The sequence below is a fragment of the Corella eumyota genome, chromosome 5 (genome assembly GCF_963082875.1).
Source record: "Corella eumyota chromosome 5, kaCorEumy4.1, whole genome shotgun sequence".
Taxonomy (NCBI): domain Eukaryota; kingdom Metazoa; phylum Chordata; class Ascidiacea; order Phlebobranchia; family Corellidae; genus Corella; species Corella eumyota.
The window spans coordinates 2,069,728-2,086,759 of record NC_137494.1 but is presented as its reverse complement, the minus strand read 5'-3'; the positions used below and the strand labels follow the sequence as shown (position 1 = coordinate 2,086,759).

The 17,032-nt window shown below is 29.4% G+C and overlaps 6 protein-coding genes across 6 annotated transcripts; 4 read left to right on the top strand and 2 right to left on the bottom strand.

Annotated features, from left to right (window-relative positions):
- The first annotated feature begins 181 nt into the window (after nt 1-181).
- On the top strand, nt 182-1,536 carry LOC145753146 (splicing factor 3B subunit 6-like). The gene is made up of 4 exons (XM_082569541.1): nt 182-319; nt 456-574; nt 724-862; nt 1,197-1,536. The coding sequence occupies exons 1-4, from the start codon at nt 290-292 to the stop codon at nt 1,284-1,286; spliced, it is 378 nt and encodes a 125-aa protein (XP_082425667.1). The 5' UTR covers nt 182-289; the 3' UTR covers nt 1,287-1,536.
- A 9-nt stretch (nt 1,537-1,545) lies between these two features.
- On the top strand, nt 1,546-3,646 carry LOC145753143 (uncharacterized). The gene is made up of 3 exons (XM_082569539.1): nt 1,546-1,930; nt 2,314-2,447; nt 2,655-3,646. Exons 1-3 carry the CDS (start codon nt 1,546-1,548, stop codon nt 2,892-2,894), a joined length of 759 nt encoding a protein of 252 aa, XP_082425665.1. The 3' UTR covers nt 2,895-3,646.
- On the bottom strand, nt 2,536-4,821 carry LOC145753144 (PITH domain-containing protein 1-like). Its single transcript, XM_082569540.1, has 5 exons — nt 4,668-4,821; nt 4,349-4,474; nt 3,871-4,053; nt 3,473-3,581; nt 2,536-3,239 (listed from the first exon to the last, which is right to left on the bottom strand). The coding sequence occupies exons 1-5, from the start codon at nt 4,763-4,765 to the stop codon at nt 3,138-3,140; spliced, it is 618 nt and encodes a 205-aa protein (XP_082425666.1). The 5' UTR covers nt 4,766-4,821; the 3' UTR covers nt 2,536-3,137.
- Nucleotides 4,822-5,197: 376 nt separating this feature from the next.
- Nucleotides 5,198-10,576, bottom strand: LOC145753829 (uncharacterized). The gene is made up of 11 exons (XM_082570283.1): nt 10,220-10,576; nt 9,850-10,032; nt 9,454-9,529; nt 8,662-8,814; nt 8,288-8,408; nt 7,998-8,171; nt 7,181-7,278; nt 6,918-7,095; nt 6,596-6,846; nt 6,093-6,430; nt 5,198-5,881 (listed from the first exon to the last, which is right to left on the bottom strand). The coding sequence occupies exons 1-11, from the start codon at nt 10,443-10,445 to the stop codon at nt 5,682-5,684; spliced, it is 1,998 nt and encodes a 665-aa protein (XP_082426409.1). The 5' UTR covers nt 10,446-10,576; the 3' UTR covers nt 5,198-5,681.
- Nucleotides 10,577-11,012: 436 nt separating this feature from the next.
- LOC145752288 (phospholipase ABHD3-like) lies at nt 11,013-14,553 on the top strand. Its single transcript, XM_082568545.1, has 8 exons — nt 11,013-11,876; nt 12,185-12,351; nt 12,588-12,813; nt 13,091-13,203; nt 13,369-13,542; nt 13,715-13,804; nt 13,872-13,993; nt 14,078-14,553. The coding sequence occupies exons 1-8, from the start codon at nt 11,793-11,795 to the stop codon at nt 14,245-14,247; spliced, it is 1,146 nt and encodes a 381-aa protein (XP_082424671.1). The 5' UTR covers nt 11,013-11,792; the 3' UTR covers nt 14,248-14,553.
- Nucleotides 14,554-14,954: 401 nt separating this feature from the next.
- LOC145753912 (uncharacterized) lies at nt 14,955-16,540 on the top strand. Its single transcript, XM_082570439.1, has 3 exons — nt 14,955-15,082; nt 15,317-15,493; nt 15,912-16,540. The coding sequence occupies exons 1-3, from the start codon at nt 14,992-14,994 to the stop codon at nt 16,214-16,216; spliced, it is 573 nt and encodes a 190-aa protein (XP_082426565.1). The 5' UTR covers nt 14,955-14,991; the 3' UTR covers nt 16,217-16,540.
- The last annotated feature ends 492 nt before the right edge of the window (nt 16,541-17,032 follow it).

The following is a 17,032-nucleotide window of genomic DNA, read 5'->3' as shown; positions in this document are numbered from 1 at the left end:
TAGCTAAAAAATTACATAAAAAATATTAATATTTTAGGACTTCTAAAATAGTACCTTTAAAATCATAAATATTTTAAATAAAACAGTAAATCTATCATTAAAAAATTAGGGACAAGTAATTTTATAATACAACTTTCCGCGGAAAGGGTAACGTTCCGCTAAATCCGGCATTCCGCAACTTATTCCGTGAGATTTTCGTTTTCAATTTACAATCAAATATTTACAAGTACGAAAGTACGATAAATATAAGGCTGTAAAAGAGTAAAATAGAATCTTTAAATAACCAAAAATGGCGCTACAAGCAGCCCGACGTGCAAATGTAAGTCTGTTTATTTTATTTTTACATTATTTTTGTAATATTTACTACTTCGTTACATTTTAAAATGTATTTATTAAATGTTAAACGTAAATACTAACTGACTAAAGCTCTATAACCTATGGCCTTACTATCTTAGGTTCGATTACCGCCTGAGGTAAACCGAATTCTTTACATCCGAAATCTTCCTTACAAAATCACAGCAGAAGAAATGTACGACATCTTCGGAAAATACGGAGCTATTCGACAAATTAGAGTGCAAGTTTTAATCATTTTGCTGTTTTTTACAGAAACAATTTTGTATTCACTTATAATTCACTATAAATTTATTGAATTCTTTCGACTAAAATTAGATTTTTATTTGTATCATAATATTACATAAACCTTAAACTTTATCCTCAATTTAGTGGTACAACAACAGACACAAAAGGAACGGCCTATGTGGTTTATGAAGATATTTTTGATGCCAAAAATGCTTGCGATCATTTATCCGGATTTAATGTCTGTAACCGATACCTTGTTGTGCTTTATTACAATCCAAACAGGGTAAGTGTTCGTTTCTTAATTGTTTATATATTTTTTTATAAATTTATAAAAAGATTTAATAGAATTGTACTTCGTCTTTTTTCACTTGTCAGTTGCTTTTTTGTAATTTTATACGGAGCTCTATTAGCATCGTCCGCCAAGTTTATAAAGTGCGGAATAGGCAGAATTTTTTGACCTAACCCTAATCTTCTACATACATTCCGCCTTTTCCGCATTCATTTTAGTACTACATGTTTGAATCGGCGGACGGCGGTCATAAAACTCCGTTTTTACATTAATAAAACTACATGTTGCAAACATTAATAATTTTAATTTAATTTGTTTTAAATAACAGCAATTTAAGAAGAAAGATGTTGACAAGAAACAAGCTCAACTAGATACGATGAAAGCAAAATATGGAGTTAACTTGGAAGAAAAAAAATAAAAACTAAAACTCTTATTGAAGATTTTAACAAACTTTGTTACATCAAGAACCATTGAAATCATACAAAATGTTATACTTGTCTGTGTACAATTGTAAATGTATTTCATCTTAAAATCTAATACCACCTACTATTACTTAACAAAACTGCTTTTTAAACTCGAGTTATACTTGTTTATATTGTAATAAAGATTCAACCTTTTTTAATAAAATAAAAAATCTTTTAAACAAAATTTTGTTTTAAACATTTAGATATATATAAATGAAATTAAGATATTTAAAAATGACATCAATTATTAAATCTCAAAAACGTAAAATATCTGGTGGTACCCAAGAAACTACGAAGAAAAAGAAATTTGAAAGTAAAGTCCAAAATCCAACAAAATTGGGAGAGAATTTCTTCAATCAAGACTGTATTGAACTTGCTCAATCTTTACTTGGATCTATATTAACCAGAAGAATAAACAATAAACAGCTAAGTTGTAAAGTGGTTGAAGTTGAATGTTATTTTGGTCAAGAAGATAAATCTTCACACTCGTTTGAGTTGAAACGAACAAAGAGGAATGAAGCAATGTTTATGAAGCCTGGGACGTTGTATGTTTACATGACTTATGGAATGTATCATTGCATGAATATTTCAAGCAAAGGTAAGAAGAAAATTTTATCCTAGATATAAAAATTAAGAAGTACTTCCATGTAAAATAGGTGATAGCACCTTAAAGTAAGGGCCTTGCAAATTGAAATCAATCTCCACAATAATATTTTTTAAATATTGTAAAAACCATGCCCCAAAAGCCTTTAAAAAACTAGTCGATGGCCTGCCACCTGGAGATTTTTAATTGCCGTGCTGTGGTTGTATTTGTTAACTAGTATTTGTTGGTTATAAAATATCTGAGCACCACAAATGACAGTTTTTATTTTAAAAGCCCTTACATTGTACAGCTCCATTATATATAGATGGCCTTTAATTTTATTTTGCCAGGTAAATTTTTAATGATGGACACAAACGTTATTACATTTATATATTAAGGTGAGGGGAATGCAGTGTTAATAAGAGCAGCTGAACCCTTAACAAACCTTCCTTTGTTTATAAAGAACAGGAGTAAAGGAAAAACAAAATTAAATGAGAAAAATGTTTGCAATGGTCCTGCTAAATTATGCCAGGTAAAATAAAATATAAATTTATAATACTAGGTAGGCCTGCTAAAATTTGTGGTGCCGTATTTAAAAATTGCAATATGGTATTATCCAAACCATTTATTTTTAGGGCAGTATATATAATAGAAGTTAAATATACTAAATTTGTATTTCAAATAAGTACAATGTTTACAATTTTAACCACATTATCATATTTTTAACCTTATTTTGAAGGCTTTAAACATTACAAAAGAAATGGACAAACTTGACCTTACTATCAACGATGAAATTTACTTCACAAAAGGTGAAGTTATTCCAAAAAGTAACATAGTAGTTTGTAAAAGAATCGGACTTAATGAGAAGAGATGTGGTGAATGGGCGCATAAACCTTTACGTTATTATATTAACGGGAATCAATTTGTAAGTAAGCGAAATAAAACTGCCGAAGACCAACTAAACAATAACTTATCATAAATAACAAAAAAATGAAAACCAAAACCTCATATAAATGTTAAGTGAAGAATCTTTTATACATTATAATTAAATATTAACAAACATTTAAGCAAACTAAATCTCAAGTCTTAATCAAACCCAAATTTAACAAAAGTCATACTATAGTAACATAACCATTACAACTCATAAATATTCTTATCACTAAATCACTTAAGAAAACAAATTGATATCAATTTTGGATATTGTTGTGTGATGTCATAATGTTTAACTGATCATGTGACCGGTTGAATCAAATAATTTGTTTTTATGATCTGCAGGATTTGCAGCTAGCTCGTAATTTGTAATTGCAATTTCTTGTCTACGAGCCTAAAAATAAATCGTGTTTTAACTTTTTTGTACATACCATCATAGCAATTTTTTAAATTTTACTTAGTTGAAATCCTGTCCCTCAGGTCAGCATTTTAAAACCACTAATCTCCATTATATACTGGATACTTGGTGAATATATATTAATTTGTGGTTCAATTGCACAAAGAATTTTATCTTAAAATTCTAATATATTCCTCTGTATTATAAATGTTTATACCATGACAACATACTTGCATAAAATCTCCAGTTAACCCAATATAATAAATTTTTGTTGTTTCTTCTCCATAACTTTCAGGAAAGTAAATTGAAAGATGGTGGACGTTGGAAAAACGAGATATTCTGTAAACAACAATATATATATATATACTTGATTTAATCTTAATTTTTTTCTGTAATAACATCAACTGTACATATATTTTCTATACCTTTTTTATTTAAGTAATAAAATATTAACAAAAAAACATTGTTTTATTTTTTATAATTTAATTCTTACAATAATAGTTTCTTGTGATTTTTTTATTTGGACCACACTTTTGATTAGTAAAATGACTCTTAAAAGGGTGTTAATTAAACTGGTACAATTTAAAATTAAGTCAGTAAATAAAACAAAGAAAAAATGAACACTTACTTAGTCGGAAGTTGAAGTGCGTCAACATATTCATTTGGAAGCTCAAATTCTTGATCAGGTTTCTTCCCTACTTGATCTAAACTCATTGTGTCGATATTTTTGTACAACTTCATGCATCGAGGGTGGGTTAAGTGTTCTCCTCCTAACAAGGCAATCGACTTTAATTTTACAGTACCTGTAAACCTGAAAAAAGCATTTTTTTTTAATAAAACAAAACATTTATTAATAAAAAAACCAATGGTTTAAATTCTTCATATATTTTTTTCCTTTCAGTGTTTTCTATTCGTAACAGCAATAACATTCATTATATGATATGTTACAATTTCAGATCTCAGGTAGAAACATTCGACACAAAACTTACACAAAATCATACTCTAACCCTCCATTTAACAAATGTATATGCTTTCACAAGAGACCCAAAGTTAATATTTAAAATTATACAACAGTGAACTCTAAACTAATCTAATCAATGGCTTACGGAATATTAAATAAAAGTTCTGGGTCCGAATCACTTTCTACAAATTCTTCCCGATCCAATCTCTCATCCCAACTTTTAAAAACTTTTTTCCCTGAGCCATCTTCACTCTCATTCAAACACTCAACTCTGTAACAATATAATAACATTACATCAAAAAGTGTGAAAATAAAGAAATCTAAAATATTTGAAAAGATAATAATAAATACTTAAAACATTATTTTAGTGTTTATAACAAAAAAATAAACATTTATCACTAAAAATTGTTTTATACAAAGATTGAAAAAAACACATTAGCTAAATGATAAACGATAAATCTGACCTTGCTAAATTAATCTTGAGATAAAGACTGAAAGATGTGGACTTATCTTCTTGATCATGTGAGTGATCATGATGGTGATGTTCGTGATCATCGCACATGGTTGATTTTTTAATCACAAACTTAGTTAAAAAGAATTTAACAAAACACAAAATTGTGTTTCACGTTTTTGTTTTTAAACGGGAAATACCCTCAGTTAAGGTCATGACCCTTTTGAGCATAATTAAATATTTAGGCAGTAGCGGTCCTTTCAAAATTATTTTTGGTTAGTATATTAATTTTTTTGGAAAACTTAGGTATTTATAAGAAGTGGTTAAAGTTTAGAAGAGATCTAGATATGTATAAGATGGAATATATATATGGGGGAAAATAGAGTAATTACAAGAGACAAAGACGACTTCCAAACCTTGATACCTTTTAAAAGTCACCAACACTTCTTTTTTTAAAACAAATCCAACTATTGGTTTTATACAATCTTTAAAAAGTTATATTGTTATCTTGTTTCTAACTTGCCCTTAATAAAGAGAACAAAATTCTCCTATACAAGATTGTATTCACAATTAACTTTTAAAAACAACAAATCTTTATCAATTCATTAAAAACATTAATTCCAATACAATTACTTCATCCCTTTCAATAATATTAACATGTTATATATTAGTAATTATGATGATGTGATCCAGCAATTAAATACATTTACGAATACATTTAGGAGGAATATGAATAAAATCTACAGATGGTTGGTCCTTATGAGATTTGGCAAAAATTAACAAAAACAAGTCTTCTTTATATAGTTTTTGACAGGAAATTTGCTAAAGAAATTTGCCCTTTCCAAGCGATCATAATTTAACAATTCAACCACATAGAAAAAGTTTTATCATCCTCCAATTTAGTTCAAATATTAGTTATACCAAACTTTAGAAATTGTGTTCGAATAAACAATTTCTCCAAGAATTTTAAACTGAAAAGTTTTTTAAAAAACTTCAAAGATTTCAACCAAACAAATTAAGCAAAGTTTTATATTGGCGGGGGAGGTGGAGGGGCCATGTACCCCCCATACCCCATATTTCCATAATCCATGCCTCCTTTATCACCACCAGGTGGTGGGGGTGGAACTGGGTTGGGTCCAGTTGGCATAGGAGGGGGGACAGGACCAGGGGTCATATTGTTGTTTCCACCCCAAGGCATATTGCCACCATATCCCATCATGCTAGGATCTGTAAAAAAATAAAATATTTAATGAACAAATAAGGAAAACAACAACAACAACTAATTACCAATTAAATAGAAAAAATACAAAACCTAACCAAAATTCTAATTTTTCCCCCCTAACAAGTATATTTATTAGATTTTTTTAGAAAAATTAAATTAAACCCAATTTTTTAAAAAAACAATAAAAAATTTAACCCAAAATCCAATTTTAATTACCATTATAACTTCCATTGTTGCCTTGACTACCATCTCCACCTTGTTGCCATGGCGGCACACTGCCTCCCGCAGGGGGTGGAGGGGGTTGTGGGTTATTGCTCGGGGGTGGTGGAGGTGGTTGATTATAAAAATTACCCCCACCACTTGGGTCAAACATTGGGGGTCCCATGTTGTTGTCACCTTGCATCCATGGTGGGGCATCACCCTCGTTCGGGCCATATCCCCCTCCATATGGACCACCCATAGGAGGACCACCCCATTGGTTGTTAGGGGGACCACCATAGGGACCATTTTGCATCCAAGGAGGAGGAGGTTGGTTTTGATTCATCATCGGAGGTCTGGAAAACAAGATGAAATTTTATAGAACACATAAATGTTATCATCTAAAAATGTTTTATCCGTTTTTGTTTATTAAACGCAAAATCTAACTTATCCAAATTAATTTAATCTGCTTAATAAGCTTTTATTTCCACAAACAACATGTTAAAAAAGCTTTTACAAACCTGTTTCCGTAATTATTTGAATTGTTAAACCTTCCTCCTCTTCCTCCTCCAAATCTTGGTCCGCTGTTACCATGACTACCACCTCCCCATGGAGGTCGTGAACCCCCAAACCTAGGAGGGTTGAAGTTGTTGTTAAAACCACCTCTGCCCCCACTGCCACCTGAAGGGGTGTTCCCCCCTTGATTGGGGGTGTTGCCAGTGCTGTTCGAAGGTGGGGGTCCTTCACCCAGCTCAGCCATTAAAGACATGTACTGAAAAACGTTGGGGTAAATTTTTAATGGTTCTATATTTTTTTTAATTATTAAAATATCAATTTTTTTACCTCACTGTCCATCTTAGCTCTGTCCACCCCAGGACCCGCAGCTCCCATGGGTTGTTGTAGCCCCATGCTGGGCCTCTCCGCTCTACAATCTTGTTCTAAATGACCTCGACCGCCACACTTTGTACAAACTGTAGTGTTGGTTACATTTTGATTCTCGGGCTTCAACCACTGTCTTTCCCTGTTAGAAAACAATAAGATTACGTTTTTGGAATCTTAAAAATAATAAAGTTAAATGTTCAAAAATATGGGAATTTAAATCTTACTTTGGCATCAAATCTTCTCTTAACGTCCCATTTAGTTTTGCAAGTTCCATCAACTGAAGTTTTCGCAAATCATTATTTTCCTCGGGTTGCTCTATACCCTGTTAAGTAAATAAATTGTCAGATGAAGTTTATTTACGATTTTAGTAGCTGTAAATTACAAAAATTACCCCAAATTCTAACTTTTTGTATTTTGGAATAAATGAAATTTATGTGTTAAAAATTTTTTAGCACTTTTGCTAATTAATATTTATACCAGTTAACTTACATATAAAACAATCTTTCAAAATTTTGTTTTCTTAATTAACATTGAAATCTTAACAAAACTTTTGGGCACCACAAGTTGCATGATTATTTTCAAAATGATCTCTTAAAATCACTTAACAATAGAACAATTATACGACCCTATCATCAGTCATTTAAGTGTATGAAAATTTTTTGTAACTGTTGTAAACAGCATTGGGCAACTCTTGCTATCGACAGTTAATTCAATTTTAATGTGTTTAAGTTTAATAAAAACACAAACACACATAACAAAGCAAATCTTTGACTATCCATTTAAACAGCCATTTACAAAATCTTGCATTTAACTTAAGGACCACAAATGGCATGATTATTTTTAATGAGGCTACTCAAAATTGAAAATTCATTATCTAACAAAATTAACTCTATTTAAAGTCGATTTTTGTAACTGTTTAAACAGCATTGGATAACTATTGCTAAGAACAGTCATTTTTATTTTAATACTACAATGTTCACACTTAGAAAAAAAACACAAATACCATAGTAATAAAAATATTATTAAAAGTTTTTTACTTACTTGTTTTATGATGACTTGAATTTCTTTAACAGCTCCTTGCACATTCTCGAGAGAAGTTCCGCTTACTAGTGCATGAAGAGGTTCATCTTCCCCTGGAAGAGGTTGACCATCTTTTCTCCCAATCTTTCCTTCCTTCACCGATCCTTTTCCTCTAATCATAATCTTACAGTTGCTCTAAAATTTATGAAATGTTTATTAAAAAATTTTCAACATTTTTAAAGATAAATTTATCTAAAATTTTGTAAGAAAAATATAGTATTTGTTAAAAAGAATCAAGATAGTAAGCAAACCTCTTTTTCAATCTTCTTCAGAGTGTTTCCTCGTGGTCCAATGAGCAAGCCAACAAAGTTGATGTTCGGGTTTAAATCTTGTGGAATCATAACCCTCTCACTCACCCGCTGTAGCATTGGCCTAAATTGACAATTTATTAAAGCTTTAAAGAAGGTCTAACTTTAGACAAATAATATATAGTTTGGATATATATTTTACTCAATGAAATAATGATTTAAATTAAAATCAGTCTAAATTACCAATTTATTAACATAAAAGTGAGTATAAATGAAAGAAATTAATGTATAAATAAAGTATAGCCTTTATAAAATGTAATATTAATTTAATTTAGTATATTTAAAACAGCCTGTACTTTTGTAACACAAAAATTTACTTGTAGTCCATTGGAGGTTTATAATCTGCATTAATATCCTGCATTTGTTGAATCAACTTGTGTCTCTCTTCTTCAAGTTTTTTTCTTGTTCTATATTCTCTTGTATTCATCCTCTTTCCCTCTCCATTATATATTGGCTCAGGAGATGGTGATCTAGGAATAAAACCAAATATTTTGCTGACATATCATACCAGTATTTTGTTATTTAATGTTTAAATTAAAAAACTTAAACACTTTTTGGCAAAAATTGTCTTAGGATCATGTCTTTTGTGTGCGATTTCCTAAAAATTGATTATTTAAACAAATTTTTGGTTATTGGTTGGCTGCTAGAAAAGCGAAAATTATAATAAAAAGATTTTGTTATTTTTGAAGCTAGAGCTGTAAAAATATTTGGTTTACAAATTAGGTTTGGATCTGAAATTATCAAAGATTAAAAAAATGTTTAAAGTTTTTATAAATTGGGACAACTCAAAATTTGGTTTTTAATTTTAATTCAGCTCTAAAAAGGTATTCCTTTAAAAGAACTTATTTAATTAATAATTAAGAAAGTTGTAACTTTTTTAAATATATATACTTTAAAATAATGTTTTTTGTTTAGTTAAGAAGTGGACCTTAGTGTTTATTGCTTTAAAGCCAACCTACAAACCAGACCTTAAGTTATATAACTTTGCAGTTACTAAATTGCATTTAATTATTAACCTAACAAAAGTTATTAGACTTTACACAAGACCAAATAATAATTTATTATAAAACCACTGCTGCTTCACAATGTAGTTCATCAAAAAACTCAACCTTTCTTCGGGGTTTGCTGGAATTCCCAAATCTCCGGCCTTGATTTTTCGAGTGATGTCTTCAATCTGTAGCTGAACTGTTATTTTTCGATTACATGAAAATAACCGAAGGAAAAATAGGAGAAAAAATTTGTTAAAACAGACAAAAAATATAACATAAATTCTCCTGCTAGCTAGAGCTGAAGTGATAAGTTAATCAATAAAATTAAAGTTTGGTTACGTTTTATATTTTAAAACCACATAATTTTACATACAAACCTTTGTACCAAAGATTTTGTGAAAATATTCACATAGATCACTTACATGCATTTATTTTAAGAAATGTGTGTGGTTTCAAAATGCAAAATAACAATTTAAGAACATAAAATAAAGCCAGCAAGTATCAGGTTTTTCTTACCTATATAAGCTTTCTGTTGTTGTGCAGTTAAGTTTGAAGCAATGGCCGCTGGCATTCCAGGGATTTCAGTTTTTTCTGTCACCGTGCTCCATCGACTTTTCTTCTTTCGTGGTCGTCCTCTTTCTTCACTTTGTTGTGGAGCTGATGGAGCATTATTTTGAAATCCCAAAGGCTGATCAACTCCTGACAAAAATAGTAGGAACTATTTTAAAGCTCAGAAAATAATATATTTTATATACACTTAAATTATTTTTTGTTTACAGTGTTTAAAAATATCACAATCTGATAATGATACCTTAAAATTGGATTTAGCAATGATTTTTTTTAATACGTTGATACCTAAAAAAATAAACTAAAAACGGCGAACTACCTTTATTTAGTTGCGCAAGTTTCGCTAAATTAGCAGCGGCGGCTTGCGCAGCTTTTAAAGCGATCGCAGCGTTGCTAGAAACCGAATCTTTAGGAGGCGAAACTCGGTTATAACTTTCTCTGGGTGGAGATCCAGAAAATTGGCGTTTCGATCCGATTGCTTTGTTCCTAGATCCAAGAGGAATTGCGTTCGCTCCGGTAAAACCTGACGGATTTCTGCGTGACATTTTCGCAAAATTTACCAAATTTAATCCCTGTTTGCAAATAAAAAACTTTAAGAAATTAATAATAGATTTATGTTAATCATATGCATGCTGGTGTAGTGCTAAATACAACGCTATTTTTAAATAAAACTGTTATTTCAAAACAAAATTAAAACCCGACACATGAAAAAATTCACGCATTATTTTTCCCACAAAGCACTTTGTAAATCGCTCTTTTATTTTCACACTTATTCAATTACGTAATCAATTTTTTAACATAGTTTTATCCTCATTTTAAACATGTCTAACATATATAAAAATATAACTTAAACATTGTTTAAAATAAGTCTGGTTTTGTCTGGGAAAATGTAGCAGCAAGTTATGTTGTTAAAAGGAAAGGCAGGATCATAGAACGTTTGTAAAATGTAAACAAATAGTGACGTCATAGAACATGAGCACATTTCGAAAGATTAAATAACGCCATGAAGTTTGTACATTGACCCCATGGGTTGGGTTACTTTATAAACTGTTGTTTAATGTCATGTACCACGATGAGTTTACACTTTTATCATCTTTAGACTTTGTGTTGTAGAAAATTAGGTTTAAATTTAAATGGAAAATATTGAAAATGTTGAGATTTTTGAAAAGCCAATTGACAAAAATAATTTGTATCGTCTAAAATATGTGGAGTTAAAGAAAACTTGTAAAGAGGTTGAACTAAGGAACGAAGCTGTATCGAATCAGATTTTGGAAATAACTGTGATAATAAATAAAATGCAAAAACAAAGAACAAAATATATTAAAAGATTAAAAATGAAACATGGATTTAAATTTGAAGATCTTAAAAAGAAATTTAAAACTGAAGACCAATCTGATAATGTTTTGAAAAAGAATTTAAATTCTGAATTTTTTTGAATTTTTGCCAGTTTTAATATTATTTGTATCAAATGTTTTTTTGTTTTTTATTTATCTTTATCCTCGATGTGGGAAAGTCGAATGCGTGACTTAAACATAGAGTAACATCAGATACTCTGATCCAGTCTCGAGTTGCCTGTGGCAGTTTGGGATATTGTAAATTATAATGGCCTGATAATTAAGCTGCTGTTTAAGTGCTGGCTTAGCAGAGGTTTATACTGTTTATAGCGCCTTACTCAAGGGCGCTACAGCATGAGATCTGTGGGGATTGAACTCATCCCAAGATAAAAAGCGGCTATATTACAATACTGGCACATAATTATATCTCTTAAAAGACTCTTCAAAACTTGGAGGTATTACAAATATTTTAACTATATTGCTGTTATTTTGTAAACATTTTAATTTTTTTAGATTGTTTTTTACTTATTGTTAGAGCAAATTATTTGATAATAAAAAATGTTGGAAAATTGGTCGACATCAACAGTAATTGCCACTGGAACCTTCTTGTTTTCAGCTTACTATTTATCCTACTATGGAAGGGTGAGAACTTATAAACTATGTTTACTTGAGTGTTTGTTTGACATTAAATTCATGTACATACGTTATACTATGTACTATTGAGTTAATGTTTAATTTTGGTATAAGTTGGCGTCTTACATATGTTTGGGTTGGGTTATAATATTTACTTTAAAAGCATTTCATTTAACTTCAACTGACCTTCAAAGTTGCTGTTTAATTTTCTATTTACTGCAATTAAAACAACAAAATTTAAAGTGCTGATTATGTTGCTCTAAAACTTTTTTTTGTAATTTTTTTTTAATTGTTCTATATGATTTTTTGTGTTATAGAAACCAGTTATCTACAGTAAAAGAGGAACAAAATGGAGCAAGTTTATTCACAAACAAGTCCCTGCTTTACAGAGAGTTTACTGGTCTTTATTTCTGATTCCTGGTGGCAAGTTTCAAACAATTCTTGCAGCCCTATTACCAATTAACCCAATTATTGGGTTCAACAGGTAAACTTCAAATCTTATGATTTTTTTTCATAAAACAAAATGTATTATTAGCTCTTTTAGATAACAAAGCATTTTTTATTTTATTTTTTAGTTGTAGTTCTGTTGATTTTTTAACTGTCATGATATGGTTACACTTTTTTGTCTATGATAAAGTTGTAGGCTAAAAATTGGACATATGTATAAATATTATTGTCCACTAAGCTTCATTATAATATTTTTTTTTATTTTTTTTCCAGAGAAGTAGTTAAAACAGAAGATGGTGGCCAATTTACTCTTGCCTGGACAGACACAGAAGAAGAAAACACCAACCACAACTTAAACAAAAAACCACTGGTCTTTATTTTACCAGGTCTGGTGTCTACATCACAGAGTAGTTATGTTCGCACCATTGCCAAAGGATTGGTTGAAAAGGGTAATTCAGTGGTGGTTATGGTGAATAGAGGTCTTGAGTTACCATGTTTGGTGAGTGGTGTTAAAAATAGTTTACTTTTTAGTTTACTATTTAATTTACTATTTTTAGTTTACTATTTAAATATTTAATCTGGTGTATATATACTCAGCATTTAAAGTAATAAAAATTTAGTTTTTTTGTTAAGTTTGTATGTAGAAAATAGTTTAAATTTCCATTAACTTTTTATTTTTTGGTGTCATTTTTTAATTTTTTGCATGTTTATTTTACATTTTAAAGCTGGTAAGTTAAAAAACTAAATAATAAAACTATTTTTGATTTACTTTAAAGACAAGTAAAGCCTTTTGTGCATCATTTACAAGTGATTTGGAAACAGCAGTGGACTTAGTTTCAGATCGACATCCAAAGAGAAATTTGATTTTTATTGGAATTTCTCTAGGAGGGTATGTTCCATTTTACTTACATTTATAAATTACTTTCATATTTAGTTGTAAAAATTAGAATAACAACATTCACTTTATATAAGCTACTATATCTTATTTACTTAGTTAGTATCATGTTGTCTATTATAAAATATTTTTAAATAAAGTTAAAAATTGATTTTTTAGATTGGTAATGTCCAGGTATTTAGCACAAAAAGGAAAAGATTCTAAAGTTAAAGCCGCACTTATTTATTGCTGTCCATTTAATCCTGTGTTGGGATCACAGAGTATTGAAAAATGGGATAACTGGATTCTGTACAATATTTCACTTACGAAAAGTCTCAAAAAAATTTATCAAAAGTAAGAAAAAAACTCTGATTTTTATTTTAATTCATTTTAATATTGTTTTTGTACTGATTTACTAATGCTTATATTGTAACATTCTTTTTTTAAGGTTAAACTTTAGCTTTTTTAAATATTACTATAAATTGATTATGTTAATAAAATCCAATAACATAAATTTACTTTGCAGATCAAAAGAAATGTTTAATGGAGTGGTATGTCATGAAGATGTTATGAATTCAAAGAGTATCAGAGATATAGACATGCACTTCACTTCTAAGTAAGCCTACTAGCTTCTTACTCTTATATTTCGTAACATTGTAATGTTTATTCAAATTTCTTCTTAGGACTTTTGGATATGAAAGTGTAGATCATTATTACAGTGACAGTATTATCACAACCAAGTTGTTTCAATCAATAAGGACCCCAACTCTGTGTTTGTTATCAAATGATGACAGTTTTGTACCCTGTAAGTAAGAATGGTTTCACATTACTAAATATTTTATAAGATTTAAAAAAAAATATATTTTATCCTAAATATAATTAATTTTAGGGATTCCATCTGAAGACGTTGAACAAACTGATCACGTGGTCTTGGCCGTCACAAACGGCGGAGGTCACGTGGCTCACTTGCAGGGTTTCAATCCCTTCACTAAACCTTACTACTGTGACGTCATGGAAGACTACGTCACTGCGTTATCACGAAATAGTGATGAGCTGTGACGTCAAAATTTTTACCTTAAAGTTTAAAGAGTTCCATTTTGTTTTATATTCCAAAGTTTATTTTAATTTTTCTTTTGTAGTATATTGTGCTGTATTAGAAAGTTCGCTTAATTAAGTATATTAAAAAAAGTTCAAGTTTTTCTCTTCAACAAATGACTTTTTAAATAGTTGTAATTTGGAAAAATTTAAAGTAAACTTTGTTGTAGACATTTCAAAGATTTTGTCAGATCAAAAAAACGCATAGGTCATTACCAAAGTTAAAATTTGAATCTAAATTACCAGTTATAAATATACAATCAGGTAAGTTCAAGCAATAGATTTATTTTATGATTAACATATGCGTTTACTTTTTATCACATGGACTAAAGTAACGCAAAAGTGTTGCAATGCAGCCTACATATGGGCATAACTACGTGTTGATTAATCATAACTCTTATTCATCGAATGTAGTTTCTTTATTTAAAATTTCTTGATAATACTGATTTGTCAGTTGGTTTATATTTAAAATGATTTTTAACTTGTTAGCAATAGTTTATATAAAACATAATGCAAATTAAAATCTCAATATATTATCTTAAAAAAATTAAAGTTTTAGCAGACTACCCCTAAGACAAGATTATATAAAATAACCTATACACTTGAAATAGAAAGATTTAGTAGAGTAACTTACCTGGTGCAGTTATAAATTTGATTTATTTAATATAACGTTTTAGGTTAGTATTTTGAAACTTTTGAGTATTAAATATGGGAGGATTTGCTTCTAAGTTTGAAGGATTTTTTAAAATGTTCGAATCCGACCCACTTCGTGTTTTGATGCTGGGATTGGATTGTGCGGGTAAATATAAAAAGTTTAATTTATAAACACTATTTTTGTATTTCATAAAAAAACTTTCGGGATTTTGTCTATTTTATTGTTGCAAAAATATATTTAATTTAAGGTTACAGAAAATATATTATTGACCGAGAAACTTTTTTTAATAAAGACATTTTATTAAATTTAAATTGCTGTGTTTTGTATAAAAATACACAAATTAAGTTAAAAAATGTTAATTTTCATGTTTTTTATTAGGTAAAACCACTATTTTGTACAAGTTAAAACTTGATCGAATGGTTAAAACAATTCCAACAATCGGCTTCAACGTTGAAGTGATTACACCTTGCAAAGGTTTGACATTCACAGTTTGGGATGTGGGTGGTCAAACAAAGTTGAGGCAGTTGTGGAGACATTATTACCAAGAAGCTTCAGGTAAAAAAAATAATATTTTCAAGTCAAACACAAACGTGACTTTTTTATTTCACTCACCTAAACTCAATATTTTAAAAATTGAAGTTTAGATGCAATGCATAAATCTATATACAACCCACTTGTAAAATCTTATAACAAGCAATATAGTTTCATTCTTTTTTATGACGTCACTCTGCATATAGTAGAAATTAGTCATAAAGATTTGTTTTGCAAACATAAGTATAGGAAATGACGTTTTATTATGAGAAATCTAAAACGATAACAACAGAACAATTATTTATCCTTTAACGTTTGCATTAATAATTAACTGTATATTAAAGTTTTTATTAACATACTAAACCCTACAAAATTTTCTAAATCTAATATGTTTGTAAAATTCAATTCCTAGTAATTGCAAGTATCTTGTTGCTTTGTTTAGGTCTGATCTTCGTTGTTGACAGCGCTGATCCTTCACGATTCGCTGAGGCTTCCACAGAGTTATTTGGTGTAATTGCAAACCCAGAGATGTCCCGTATTCCTATTCTTATACTTGCTAACAAACAGGACATGGTCCAAGCTTCATCAATTAACGAAATTATAACCGGTTTAAAACTTGCCGAGATTCCAACATGGCAAAAATGGAACGTTCAACCTTGTTCGGCTATTAAAGGTGATGGTTTGACCGACGGAATGCAGTCATTTTCAAGGATGGTGAAGGAGTTTAGAAAGAATAACAAAGTCTAAAAATGAAACATTTAATTTTGAAATATTGTTTGAACAATGTAAGTATATTTTGGTGGACCTTAACAAGATTTCGATACACGTATTTACTTCAGCGAATATGTTTTTTTTTATTGTTTGTTTATGTATAGTATTATTTTGTAATAAAACACCAATGTTTAAGTGTTATTTTGTTAATTAAATTATTAACATAATTCTAGCAAGAAGTTTTTTAAAGTTGTTAGTCTAAAGCCACTGTTAAGAATGGTTAAATAATATGGGAATTGTGTTAAAAATGGTTCAATTTTAAATTGATTTAAAATAATTTTATACAGTTTTATAGCGCATTTTACAACATTTACAATATTGTTTTTTATGTACGTGATAAAAAAGAATGTCGTTATGTTTACTCTATTTATAGATGATGTCAAGAATATGACACATTGCAAAATTTCTAAATAAATATAAAAAAAGATGCAGTGTCTATATTTGTAATAAATCATCTATGCATTTTTAACAAATTGTTACTAACAATGAAAAACTATGTGAGGTCACATTAAGTTAAGTTATGACGGGGTAAAGAAGGATATTGCAGTAAATAATAGGTCGAACAAAATAATGTCGGTTAGTCATACATTCAGTAAAGAAACGAAGAAACGCGCGTTTTATACTGAGTGGAGAGGAATACGCGTTTCCTGAAACACATTGTAGACTAATTGCTATGAAAGTTTATTAGAGTTAAAGTACTCAGTAGTAAAGAAATATACAGGTTACTAGTAAGGTATAAGTAATATTTCCATTATTATATAGACAAATTAGAAGATTAACAAAGTAAAAAAT

Excerpts from the sequence above, each read along its gene's own strand:
- LOC145753912 (XM_082570439.1), top strand. The coding sequence starts at position 14,992 with ATGGGAGGATTTGCTTCTAAGTTTGAAGGATTTTTTAAAATGTTCGAA. Across the intron at positions 15,083-15,316 it reads GCTGGGATTGGATTGTGCGG|GTAAAACCACTATTTTGTAC; the intron begins GTAAATATAAAA and ends GTTTTTTATTAG. Across the intron at positions 15,494-15,911 it reads TTATTACCAAGAAGCTTCAG|GTCTGATCTTCGTTGTTGAC; the intron begins GTAAAAAAAATA and ends TGCTTTGTTTAG.
- LOC145753143 (XM_082569539.1), top strand. The coding sequence starts at position 1,546 with ATGAAATTAAGATATTTAAAAATGACATCAATTATTAAATCTCAAAAA. Across the intron at positions 1,931-2,313 it reads CATGAATATTTCAAGCAAAG|GTGAGGGGAATGCAGTGTTA; the intron begins GTAAGAAGAAAA and ends TTATATATTAAG. Across the intron at positions 2,448-2,654 it reads GTCCTGCTAAATTATGCCAG|GCTTTAAACATTACAAAAGA; the intron begins GTAAAATAAAAT and ends CTTATTTTGAAG.
- LOC145753829 (XM_082570283.1), bottom strand. The coding sequence starts at position 10,445 with ATGTCACGCAGAAATCCGTCAGGTTTTACCGGAGCGAACGCAATTCCT. Across the intron at positions 9,530-9,849 it reads ACAACAGAAAGCTTATATAG|TTCAGCTACAGATTGAAGAC; the intron begins GTAAGAAAAACC and ends GAAAAATAACAG. Across the intron at positions 8,815-9,453 it reads CCAGCAAACCCCGAAGAAAG|ATCACCATCTCCTGAGCCAA; the intron begins GTTGAGTTTTTT and ends TTTTATTCCTAG.
- LOC145753146 (XM_082569541.1), top strand. The coding sequence starts at position 290 with ATGGCGCTACAAGCAGCCCGACGTGCAAAT. Across the intron at positions 320-455 it reads AAGCAGCCCGACGTGCAAAT|GTTCGATTACCGCCTGAGGT; the intron begins GTAAGTCTGTTT and ends TTACTATCTTAG. Across the intron at positions 863-1,196 it reads TTTATTACAATCCAAACAGG|CAATTTAAGAAGAAAGATGT; the intron begins GTAAGTGTTCGT and ends TTTAAATAACAG.
- LOC145753144 (XM_082569540.1), bottom strand. The coding sequence starts at position 4,765 with ATGTGCGATGATCACGAACATCACCATCATGATCACTCACATGATCAA. Across the intron at positions 4,054-4,348 it reads GAACTTTTATTTAATATTCC|GTTTACAGGTACTGTAAAAT; the intron begins GTAAGCCATTGA and ends TGCTTTTTTCAG. Across the intron at positions 3,240-3,472 it reads TAACTGGAGATTTTATGCAA|GCTCGTAGACAAGAAATTGC; the intron begins GTATGTTGTCAT and ends ATTTATTTTTAG.
- LOC145752288 (XM_082568545.1), top strand. The coding sequence starts at position 11,793 with ATGTTGGAAAATTGGTCGACATCAACAGTAATTGCCACTGGAACCTTC. Across the intron at positions 12,814-13,090 it reads GTCTTGAGTTACCATGTTTG|ACAAGTAAAGCCTTTTGTGC; the intron begins GTGAGTGGTGTT and ends TTTACTTTAAAG. Across the intron at positions 13,994-14,077 it reads TGATGACAGTTTTGTACCCT|GGATTCCATCTGAAGACGTT; the intron begins GTAAGTAAGAAT and ends AATTAATTTTAG.